The 12,999-nt window shown below is 40.2% G+C and overlaps 1 protein-coding gene across 5 annotated transcripts in view; it reads right to left on the bottom strand.

Annotated features, from left to right (window-relative positions):
* The window catches only part of HERC2 (HECT and RLD domain containing E3 ubiquitin protein ligase 2), a 232,287-nt gene that overhangs the window by 143,942 nt on the left and 75,346 nt on the right, over window positions 1–12,999 (bottom strand). For all 5 annotated transcript variants that reach the window (XM_057747100.1, XM_057747098.1, XM_057747097.1 and 2 more), the window contains 6 exons: window positions 12,062–12,246; window positions 10,343–10,498; window positions 7,574–7,759; window positions 2,513–2,683; window positions 2,034–2,137; window positions 855–1,005 (listed from right to left, as the gene is read on the bottom strand). In XM_057747100.1, the coding sequence (XP_057603083.1) occupies window positions 855–1,005; window positions 2,034–2,137; window positions 2,513–2,683; window positions 7,574–7,759; window positions 10,343–10,498; window positions 12,062–12,246 (953 nt within the window). The remainder of the gene's footprint in view (window positions 1–854; window positions 1,006–2,033; window positions 2,138–2,512; window positions 2,684–7,573; window positions 7,760–10,342; window positions 10,499–12,061; window positions 12,247–12,999) is intronic.

Below are 12,999 nucleotides of genomic sequence, written 5' to 3'. Positions count from 1 at the left end.
GCAGGCACCATGGCCATTCTTGCCCACTAGCCTTCTCCCTGACCCTCCACATACACAAGCAGCTCGAAGCTGATTTTCTCAATGATGCCCTCATATACCCAGCCTGCTGGGACTCCAATTTCAGGATGGTTCCACCTCCATGAAGTCTTTCCTTCCACCAGCTGCTCACCTCCCAAACCACTTACAAATGTCTCCATTTTATCCTCTACCACCATCCAACCTGACCTGCTTATCATGTCTGGCTCATCACCATATAGGAAGCACCTGAGGGCAGAGGTGCATCTAATTCTACACCTACTACATTCTCAGTGCCTAACATGGCAACTCATATGAGAAATTCCTCGATAGATGCTTGTCAGATAGTCAGTGGAAAGACAGATGGAGAAATGTACACATATGTGAAGAAATATTTAAACCTATCAAATGGGATCTGGAGAAAATGTATTACTCCAGGTGGTTACAAAGGTTGCCATCCCAAAATGTACTGGGTTTGAGTCTGGTAAAAATACAATCCTCAAATAGAACAGCAATCCTAAGAGGAACAGCCAACCCACATCACATGGATTTCTGGGCACACAGGGGGATGACAGTCGAGTTGACCATCTAATAGGATGTGGAAGTGAGGCCACACAGGCCCAACCTTCCCACACACCTGTTAGCATCCTTTGCTGCCATAGGTCGGAAGCACAAGTGAAAGCCACTCACAGCCATTTCTATTAACTGGTTTAGTCTCACTTTCCTTATTTTTCCTCATCAACAACTGTGCTGATTCTTCCTGTTCTATTCTCAACAGCACTTACAGCTCAGCTAAAATAACCTGCTAATCTGTTAGCAGAAAACAAAATTTTTCTTACTGGCGCATTCAACCTCAACTGGAGACAGTGGTGTGCTCATAGCTAAATATGAAGCATGTAATCCAAGAAGCAGGCCCAGATTCCTTTCAGTGTCTATCAGAGGTGAAGACAGGCTTCCCAAATCTGGTATGGTAACAACTTCTTGGTCAGGCTGCGAAGGATAAATTTCATCATCAGTATGAGAAGTCAGGGTTAATTAAAAATATTAAATGAAGAAAACCAACAGCTTTATCCTTAAACAAGACACACTGCTATAATAAAGACTACATTCTGTAACAGTGAGATCAGGCTGCTGCCAAGACCACACAAGATATAAAACAGACAGTACACGCAGATCTGCTGGTAGAAAATCCAAAGCAATGATAAATGACTCAGCTAGAAAATTCCTTAGGGAATCAAAAATAAGTTAGAAAAGAAAGGGCTCAAATGAAAATAATCTTAAATGTTGCCAGTCCCATGACAATTTATAAACAAAGTTTATCTTCCCCTTCATAGTATGCTTTAAATAAGCATTACCCTTGAAGCATAAATTAGTAAATTTTACTACCTCTGTATCCATATCAGAAAAGCCAATCCCAATATATGAACCTCAATGCTAATGAATATGTAAGATGGACATATTTCTAATCTAAAAAATTATGCTACTAAACAATTCCTCCCGAAAAATATATATCTCAAGATGTTAAGTCCTTCCAAACTTCTACAGAGGATTACAATAAAATTGTAAAGACAAAAAGTTAACCTCTTTGTGTGTGTAGAATAGGGTCTACATTTCTTACAAATTAACAATTTTAAAATACTTTTTCAAGGCCAGTACATCATAAATCTACATGAATAAATGCAAATTGATTTAGGAAAAATAAATCTCTGAAAGATCTTTGTGTTCACCACTTAATGACCCACTCCCCCAAAAGATACAGCTATCAATATTTGAGCGTAAAAACCACTTATCAGAAATATCCAGGGACTTCTCTGGTGGTCCAGTGGGAAAGAGTCCACCTTCCAATGCAGGGGACGCAGGTTCAATCCCTGGTTGGGGAACTAAGATCCCACATGCCGAGTGACAACTAATAAGCCTGCGTGCCACAGCTCAACAAGAGAGCCCATGTGCCTCAAACCACAGAGCCAGAGCCGGTCTCCACTGATGTGCACCTTGGTGCTCACTGCACACAGCCTCACCTCCAGATACTGGCCAACACAGAAGGCATGCATTGATTCCCGCGTGTCTTCAAACTGCAGAGCAGCTTCCAAAGCTACCACTGGGTCTTCCCCGACAAACTGGGCTGGAACAAAACAGACAACAGCAATATGACCCCAGTACAGTTTGCCTAGGCATTTATAGTAGAAACAGCGAGTAGGAAATAGATGAGGCAGGTTAACGCCAAAGTGAGGGTCACCAAAGTAATGTGATCTCTCACCCTCTCCCAGGGTTGTCTGGGTCAACTCAGAACCTGGAACAAGTCCCAACAAGTACTGGAATAAAAAATGCATCACGATAAGGAATCTTCAAATGTGCCTGAATCTTCTGTGACAGGACAGACGCCAAAGTCACTGACAGATTACAGCGTATGGGGGCCGCAGCAGTACTAAAGTGATCATTGTAAACCAAAAGCTCTGCTTAAAATGGCACATCTGCGAAGTAAAAAGTGAGGCCTTACCAAGAATGCTGTTTCCTGTTAAGGACTGCGTCTGGAAGTCTTTGATATCGTACACTCTCCCATCAATTACGGTCCAGAAGCCCCCATCTTTATTGTGGTTCTCCAAATCCGCTCTGCGTATAAGTGCTACTTCCTCGTTGTTTTTACAGTTCTGACCTGTAAAAAATGGCTCTGTGTATACAGAAACCAAAATCAATGAATCAACAGATCAATAGATAAAATGACTACAACAAATTGTGTGAAAGAACTACAAGATGAAATAGACAAATTCACAAACACAATGAGAAATAACATACCTCTTACTATAACTATCACCACAAACAAAAATTCAGCAAGAATACAGAATGACTTAACAAAAACAAAAACACCAGGTGAACAGCATGAATAGCAAGCCTGGCCGTATATCAAGCATTAGAGCAAATCTCAAAAAATTCCAAATAAGTCAAGTTACAGAGCATGGACACTGACTACAATGCAATTAAGTTAGAAATAGGTAACGGCACTCCCTGGTGGTCCAGCGGTTAGGACTCCACGCTTTCATGGTCGAGGGGCCAGGTTCAAATCCCACAAGTCTCACAGTGCAGCCAAAAATAAATAAATAAATAAACGAACGAATGAATGAATAACAGAAATAGGTAACAAAAAATAAATAAAAATCTCTACATATTTGAAAAATTATGAAATACATTTCATTAATTCCGGGGAAAAAAATTACTATGGAAATCAGAAAACTGAAAGGAAAAATGATGAAAATACTACAGATCAACACTTGTGACAACACAGCAAAATGTATGTTTGAGGGTATTTCTATCTGTAAATGCATATATCAGGAAAAAAGAAAAGCTAAAAAGTTAATAAAATTCAATGAGTTCATAATTAAACTCAAAAAAAAAGACAACCTCACTGGTCACCTTTGGAAACACCAGGACTCCAGCTTAATCCTACAAACAATGGTTAAAGTGGGTGAGGGTGGGGGTGGGGGTAAATCATACTAGGATCACACCCTTCCTCTGCAAACTGTACCTCGTGCCACCAAACAGCTGCACGCAGGGCTGTGGGGGGACTGCGCAGAGAACACATGACACATGAGCTCCCTGGTCCATCTGAGCAGAACTGAAGGTGGGGCCAGCTAGCATTACAGAGCACACAGCACGACCCTGGACATACTATGCCCCATCACAACCAAACCTAAGCCTCATCAAGCCAGTACACATAATCAGCAGTTTACAGAAAATGTAACTGTCAGAGATGTGAAGACTTGAAGGAGAGAACGTAATCAACCAAGTTCAGAAAATGTGAAATTCTCCACTACAAATGTCCTACTTCGTTGAAAAATAAACAGCACGACCAAAAGAAATGGAGAGGAGAGCCTGGAGATATGCTCCTGGGGAAAAGGAGACTAGGAGTATACATCATCCAACTACAACACACAGAACTCGTTTGGCTCCTGATTCAAAAGAAACACTATAAAAAAATTAATGAATCACTGTCAATCTTAGGATAATGAGACTGTGGTTATATTCACCCAAAAAAGTTCTTATCACTAACAGCTGGAGTGTGTGAAAATGTTCTGAAGACAGAAAATGCTTTAAAATAATACAATCAATCAATCAGATAGAAAGCAAGGAGTGCTTCAGGAATGTGAATAATTGTGGGGGTTTTGTGGCCATGCCATGCAGCACACGGGATCCTAGTTCCCAACCAGGAATTAAACCTATACCCCCTACAGTGCAAGCTCAGAGTCACCACTGGAACACCAGGGAATTCCCCGGGAATCTGAATGCTTTTTATTCTACATTCATTATATTATTCTCTCTACTTTTATCTCTGTTAGAAAATTTTCATAATAAACATATCACAAAAATACCAGTATGCTAAAAAGCATCATTTATCAAAAAGTTGAAAAATGTCAGATTAAACGCTAAGAAAAAATTTTAAAAAAAAAGAACAGTGTGGTATTAGCATAATGACAGACATTTAGATGAGCAGAACAGAACAGAGAGCCCAGAAATAAATCCTCACAATATATAGTTAAATGATTCTTTTGACAAGAGTGGCAATACCATTCAATGGAGAAAGGACAGTCTTTAGAAACAAAAAGTGCTGGGAAAACTGAATATCCAATTGCAAATGAAGCAAATTGGACCCTTACCTTTCACCATACACAAAAATTAACTCAAAATAGATTAAAGACCTAAGCATAAGAGCTAAAACTATAAAATATAAAACTCTTGGGACCTCCTAGGTGGCGCAGTGGTTAAGAATCCACCTGGCAATGCAGGGGACATGGGTTCAATCCCTGGTCCTGGAAGATACCACATGCCACAGAGCAACTAAGCCCATGCGCCACAACTACTGAGCCTGCGCTCTAGAGTCCATGAGCCACAACTATTGAGCCTGTGTGCCACAGCTACTGAAGTCCATGCCCCTAGAGCCCGTGCTCCTCAACAAGAGAAGCCACCACAATGGGGAGCCTGCACACCACAATGAAGAGTAGCCCCTGCTTGCCGCAACTAGAGAAAGCCCGTGTGCAGCAAAAAAGACCCAACACAGCCAATAAATAAATACATTGTTAAAAATAAATAAATAAATAAAACTCTTGGACTTCCCTAGCAGTCCAGTGGTTGAGACTCCACACTTCCAAGACAGGGGGCATGGGTTCAATCCCTGGTCAGGGAACTAAAGATCCTACATGATGCACGGCATGGCCAAAAAATACACACACACACACACACACACACACACACACACACACACAACTCTTAGAAGAAAACACAGGAGAGCTTCATGACACTGGATTTGGAAATGATTTTAGACAAGACACCAAAAGCACAGGCAACCTTCATTAAAAAAAAAAAAGAGTACACTATCAACAGAATGAAAAAGCAACCCACAAAATGACAGACAAAATATCTGCAAATCGTGTATATTCAGAATACATAACAAACTCCTACAATTCAACAATAACAACAACAAACCTGATTCAAAAGTAGGAAAAAGGGGAATTCCCTGGCAGTCCAGTGGTTAAGACTCTGCACTTCCACTGCAGGGGGCATGGGTGTGATCCCTGGTCAGGGAACTAAGATTCCCACGTGCCATGCAGGGTGGCCCAAAAAAAAAAAAAAAAAAGTAGGAAAAAAACTTGAAAAGACATTTCTCCAAGATATGCACATGGCCAATAGGCATGTGTTTAACATGCACGACACCACTAATCAGCAGGGAAAACCAAATCAAAACTACAATGTAATACCACTTCATCCCAATAGGATGGCTATCATTTAAAAAACAAACAACAACATTGTTGGCAAAGAGATGGAGAAATTAGAACCCTTCCTTGTGCACTGCCTGTAGGAATATAAAATGTTACAGCTACTGTGGAAAATAGTAAGGAAATTCCTTAAGAAATTAAACATGGAATTATCATATGATTCAGCAATCCCACTTTTGGCCATATACCCAAAGAAAGTGAAAACAGGGACTCAGACAACTACACACCCATGTTCACAGCAGCATTAGTCAGAACACTTGGAAACAATCAAGCATCCATTAACAGATGAACAGATGAAGATGTGTGTGTGTGTATACATGTGTGTGTATACACACATATACCAAATATATATGATGGAATACTACACAGCCATTAAAAAAGAATGAAATTTTGGCACTTGTAACAACATGGATGGAAAAAAATTGTATAATCATCAAGAGATGCAGAAAAAGTATTTGATGAAATTTAATACCCATTCACCATTAAAACCTCATCACAAAACAGAAACAGAAGGAAACACCCTTAATATTTTAAGGTAGCAAAAAGAAAACCCTACAACAAAAACCATACTTCGTGTGTGAACTATGAAGCTCCCCTCTGCTCCTAGGAACAAGACAGGATGCCCATTATCACCACATTGTGCAAAGCAAGGCACAAGCACGTGCAAATTTCCAGGGGGAAGCCCTACGCTCAGAAGCAGACACGGGCAGGGAGTCACCTGATTTAGACAAAAGTGGTACTCTGGAGGAGAGCCCACACAGTCCTCTCACCCAAAGGTGCTGCCACAGCCACCCTACAGACAAAACACACGTGGAAAGAAAGGGCACGTGCTCTCCTGGCACAGAGGTGGAACAGCGAGAACTCCCATGCTTTGAAGACCAGCCCTATCCCTGTGGAAACCTGGCATCCTGAACTAAAACATGCCTTACAAACCACCGAGAAACAGACATGAGAATGTTTACGCGACTCAGCTGTTATGGGCCCAGGCCCATCTGATAAAATGATCAAGAGAAGCAGGGGCACGGTAAGAACACAAGCCCAGAGAGGGAAAACATTCAGGGAGACAGTGATAGGCTTGGGACGGTCCTGCTTAATAAATGGTTTCCGCTGTGATCAGTCCCAAAGCTGCTTTAGGTACTTTCGTATAGGTAATACTTCACAATAAAAAAAAGGTTTTACAATGAGTATGTTTGAACAGCTGATCAAGTGAGACGCCCTCAACCATATACAGTAAACAGACCATTTAAGTTTGCTAAAGTAGACGAACTGTGTTGAAACTATCAGCTATACTAAAAAAATAAAAAATTATGCTCTATACCCTAAGGTTGGTTATTTTCCTCAGGACAACTGTTACTTTTTGTTTTAAGCTCCTATATTGTAGAAATGACAGTCTACATAGGTAGAGCTCAGCTGACTATGGGAATTCTACAACTCATGAACGCCACATAACGCCAATGAGTTTAAGAAAGTCCTCCAATATCCATGTCTGCCTCCAAAGCGGGACCACATCTAACCACCTCAACAGTACCTTCTGGAGACAGTTTCCAAGAAAGGGTTTTCCAGAATGTTCTAAAATAATCCAATTCAGGATGTAACAACCATAACTAACAGAAAAACTTTCCTTAAATATAACCCAAATCTGTTCTGATTTGGATTATCTTCATTTTCCATGTATACTACCATCAGTGAAAATGGCAAGATCCAGTCTTCCTTTGCCAAACAGTCTTTCAAATGGAAAAAGCAAGAATACATGAGATTAGGAGGGTGCAAGTCTTTAAGCTAGGACGCCATACCCATGATGCCAGGCCAGGCCAAGTCCTCGTGGTCATCCCTCTCCTTCCCTGGGGCCAGGTGGTTGAACCGATCCAGATGCTCTAACAGGCCACCCAGCAGGGGGACGGCTCCAGCCTCCTGCATGAGACCAGCATTTTTACTGAGCAGAAGCACTACAGAAACTACTAGCTCTGGAAGGAGAATACCTACATTTAAAAAGAAAAAAAAAAAAAAAAAAAAGGCATAAGACAAAATTTTTGTCTTATAAAACTACTTTATAAGCTTGTGCTGTGTTTAAATTCTGATAAATCAAAAATAATGGAATTCTTGTCCGTTAGCATATTTCTATAGGATTATTTTACCGTTCACTCTGAAAGAAACAAATATAGGTATCAAACAGAATCCTCTGAGTTATAAGAACACTTTTCAAAAACAGTGTGCTTCAACACAAAAGTATTAACTAGAGTCTTTTATTCAGAAAACTAAGAGTTTTCAACTAAGTTTATTATCAGAAAAAAGGCACTCAATAATAATACTCTACTGTCACAGAAAACTTGAAAAAATATTAAGCAATGTAGGAATTTATTAAGGTCCTAAAAGGGGGAACTAATTCTTATGCTGCTGAAATAAAATTAGACGATTACCTCATTAGACAATTAACCTCATTACCGAAGTGTTAATAATGGTGGTATGACTCCAAATCACCAATTATATGCATTGGATTGGCCAAAAATCTCCTTCGGTCTTTCCGTAAAAATAAAAGACATATTCTTCATTTTCACCAAGAACTTCATCGAACAACATATTCACTGTTCTGTTCCACTACATTCTGCCATTTTTCAGGCAACTTCATAATTCCATCTTCCCAAAACTTTTCATCTTTTTTGAGCAAACAACTGTTCCAGTGCCTTTTACAGTCTTCCAGGGAACTGAAATTTTTTCCATAAAGGGAATTTTGTAAAGACTGAAATAAATGGAAATCTGAAGGTGCAATGTCTGGTGAATGTGGTGGCTGAATCAGAAGTTCCCAGCCAAGCTGTAACAGTTTCTGCCTGGTCATCAAAGAAACATGCGGTGGGACTTCCCTGGTGGCACAGTGGTTAAGAATCCACCTGCCAATGCAGGGGACATGGGTTCAAGCCCTGGGCCAGGAAGATCCCACATGCTGTGGAGCAACTAAGCCTGTGCGCCACAACTACTGAGCCCATGTGCCACAACTGAAGCCCATACAGCTAGAGCCTGTACTCTACAATAAGAGAAGCCACCACAATGAGAAGCCCGCGCACTGCAACAAGGAGTAGCCCCCACTCACAACTAGAGAAAGCCTGTGCATGGCAACAAAGACCCAATGCAGCCAAACATAAATGAATAAATTTTTTTTTAAAAAGAAAAGAAATATGCTGTCTTATGTTATCCTGATGGAAGGTTATGCATTTTCTGTTTATTAATTCTGGACACTTTTTTTTAAGCTCTTTATTGGACTATAATTGCTTTATACTGTTGTGCCAGTTTTTGCTGTACAACAAAGTCAATCAGCTGTATTTATACATATATCCCCTCCCTCCCCCAACTCCCTCCCACCTTCCCTATCCCTCTAAGTCATCCCCCATCATCGAGTTGATCTCCCTGTGTTATGTAGCAGCTTCCCACAAGCTATCTATTTTACATTTGGTAGTGTGTATACGTCAGTGCTACTCTCTCACTTCATCCCAGCTGGACACTTTTCGTCAAGTGCTGCTTTCAATTGGTCTAACTGGGAGCACTGCTTGTTGGAATTAAACATTTGGTTTTCAGGAAGGAGCTCACGATAGAGGACTCCCTTCCAATCCCACCATACACACAACATCACTTTCTTTGGATGAAGACTGGCCTTTGGTGTAGTAGGTGGTGGTTTATTTCAGTTGCCCCACTATCTCTTCCTTTCCACACTTCTGTACAGTATCCACTTTCCATCACCCATCACAATGTTTTAAAAACTGAACATTTTCATTACTTTTCAGTAGAGAATCACATGCGGAAATAGTCACGAAGGTTTTTTTCACATAACTTACGTGGAACCCAAACATCAAAGTGATGAACATAACCAAACTGGTGCAAATGATTTTCAGCACTTGATTTGGATATTTTGAGTGTGTCTGCTAACTCCCGCGTGGTATAACGTTGATTGTTCTCAATTAATGTCTCGATCTGGTCGCTATCAACTTCAAATGGTCTACCCAACCATGGAGCTTCATCCAGCAAGAAATCTCAAGCACGAAACTTCGCACACCACTTTCAACACATTCGATCAGTCACAGCACCTTCTCCACACACTGCACAAATCTTTTTTTTGCATTTCAGTTGCGTTTTTACCTTTCTTGAAATAATAAAGTATAATATGCTGAAAATGTTGCCTTTTTTCTCCCATCTTCAATATTAAAATAGCTACATCAAAATTCACCAATTTTGTTAAGTATTTTTTAATGCACACTGGTATGACAGCTGCCACAATACAATCTAACAAAATTGATTTGAATGGAGTTAAAGACAACTAAGCGCTATAGAGCCATCTTATGGAAAAAAAAAAACAAACAAACCTTTTGGCCAATCCAATACAGTGATGTGACTCCCATATTGTGTTGCTTAGCTACAGAATTGTCAGTAACTAAAAAAACAAAAGGAGAAAGGGCTACAGGACTAGGAGATGTGTGGGGTAAAGGCATGCAGGTTTACCACAAAACAATAAATTTTAAATCTTGTCAATCTCCGAAAATAAATACATGCCCACATTTAGGAAACAAGATTAGTACCGGTGAAGTCCCCTTCCACAATGCAGGCCACCTCTGCAAAGTGTCGCCAGCTGGTAGAAGCAATGCTGGCTGCCACGGGCAGTATATCTCCAATGTGCGTGCACAAAAGGGCTGTGTACTTCTTCAGCAAGGAACCAACCCCCATTAGTTCAGGACCTGGAGGGAAGATTTTAGACAATTTCATTTGCACTGTTAAAATTTACTTTGCAAATAAACTTCGTTGTTCCACTATTCTACTCTCATCTATACATCTTTTACCTATAATAATTTTCTCAAACAGAAGTGGTTAACCCTTACTTATTTATTTAGTCCCTGGCTCCTTTTATATCACATAATTTGAGAAATAGTGAATTTGGATATGCTGATTTTTATACACTGCACTATACAGTGTCCAAAAGCTTTGGGTAAAAATACTAAAGTCGTAACTTAAAGAGTTCTAAAACCTTATATCCAATATACATATTTTCTAAGTCCAAGTCTTAATGCATGAAAATTACTCCCGACGAACAAAGTTAAGCAATTTGCAATCTCATAAAAATCTTCAACTTTTCACGACTTCCCTGGTGGTCCAGTGGTTAAGACTCTGTGCTCCCAATGCACGGGGCCCAGGTTCAATCCCTGGTCAGGGAAATAGATCCCACACATGGCAACAAAGATCCCACATGCTGCAATTAAGACCCAGCACAGCCAAATAAATAAATATTAAAAAAAACAAACAAAAAAACAAAAACCTTCAACTTTTCCTCCTACATGGCTCTTAATAGCTTCTTAGTCCTTATGACTTTATGACATAGAGATGGTCACCTCTTTCAGACTGAAATAGTTCACTGATTTCAACCTGAAATTTTCCATCCTCTACAAGTGCCTAATGATTTTCAGGAAGTAACTAAGTTGTTTTAGAATACACTAGCTATAAAAATATTAACAAACATAGCAGACCTTTCCATCACTGACAGAGAAAACTGCCTTATATAAAGAGCCAGCCACTCCTTCTGGAGCTGGTGGAAAGTGCTCTGCTCTACGTTGTACCCAGAACTGCATATTTACATATCACCCTATTTTAATTCTCACAGGCACCCTCAAGTCTTAACCCTGTAGGTGAGCAATCTACAGCCCCCAGGAGACTTAGGCCTGTGTGCAGCAGCTAATAAACCAGAGCTGTAATTGGGATTAAGTCTTCCTCCTGGTGATGCACTCCTCCTAATGCACCTGCCTAGCTTACCAGGGTGACATACAAGTATTAGGTCACTATTTCATCCCCACATTATGTCAATCTCTAACAGTCCATAACTAACCCGTGGAATAAGTCTGATAAACCTTCTGTAAAGCTAACCTGAACATAAAGGGTGCTATTTCTCAAGTCTAAAGAATTTAAATGTTGGGCTTCCTAGGTGGCGCAGTGGTTGGGAATCCGCCTGCCAATGTAGAGGACATGAGTTCAAGGAAGATCCCACATGCCGCGGAGCAACTAAGCCCGTGCACCACAAAAAAAGAAAAAAAAAAAAAAAAATTTAAATGTTAATACAATGAAATAAAAAATATTGATGATTCTAACACAGAAATGTTTGTTCAAAAAAAGTGGATGCAAAATGAAGTCCCCCCAAAACTAATAGTATAAAAACTACACACCTGGGCCATGCAGAACAGGCACATCAAAAGCCTAACTAAATAAAAAAGCTAAAATACACACATGACACTTTCACGTTTTAAGTAACTTACTAGAAATATCTGAAGTCTGACCAACACTTTCTCCTGGATAAAGTTTACTGATAAGTAAGCGCTGAAAACGCAGCAACAAATCCAGTGATGCAGATCTTTCATGACTATGTTGCTCAAAGTCCAGACATGATGATATTCGACGGGCAACGTCTTTCAACCTGGCTACTGTCTGAGAAGCAATATTTCTGTGCAGGAGAAAGAGGATTGCAAAATTAAACAAGTTAAGTTTGTTTTTAAAACAGGAGCGGGACGGGGGGTGCGTAAAAAAAATCACAACATAAACTAAAATCAGAAATAAAGATTATACACCCGGGTGACCTGCAGCTTAGCTTCCTTCCCCAAATGTGTGTCAGGTGTATCTGCAATAAGCGCACCTCATTCAAAACTGAGCAGAGGCACATGGAAGATACAACAGGTAGAATGATACCCTTTGCTTTACAAATGTGCTCCTAAGAGTTGCATGGACTGGTCCAAAATGACAGAAAACTCCTGTACAAACCTTTGTAAGGAAAAGTAACTTATTATTTTTTGTCCAAAGCTGCATTTCAAATACAAATATACAATAGAATATTACTCAGCCATGAAAAGGAACAAAATTGAGCTATCTGTAGTGAGATGGGTGGACCTAGAGTCTGTCATACAGAGCGAAGTAAGTCAGAAAGAGAAAAACAAATACCGTATGCTAACGCATATATATGGAATCTAAAAACTGGTACTGATGAACCTAGTGGCAGGGCAGGAACAGAGATGCAGATGTAGAGAACGGACTTGAGGACACGCAGCAGTGGGGGGAGCTGGAACGTAGTGAGAGAGTAGCATTGACATATATACACTGCCAAATGTAAAACAGATAGCTAGTAGGAAGCTGCTGCATAACACAGGGAGATCAACTCAATGACTGCTGATGACCTAGAGGGGTGGGATAGGGAGGGTGGGAG

Source organism: Hippopotamus amphibius, chromosome 8 (assembly GCF_030028045.1).
Source record: "Hippopotamus amphibius kiboko isolate mHipAmp2 chromosome 8, mHipAmp2.hap2, whole genome shotgun sequence".
Taxonomy (NCBI): Eukaryota; Metazoa; Chordata; class Mammalia; order Artiodactyla; family Hippopotamidae; genus Hippopotamus; species Hippopotamus amphibius.
Note: the sequence above shows the minus strand (reverse complement) of the source record. Positions and strands in the feature narration are given on the sequence as shown.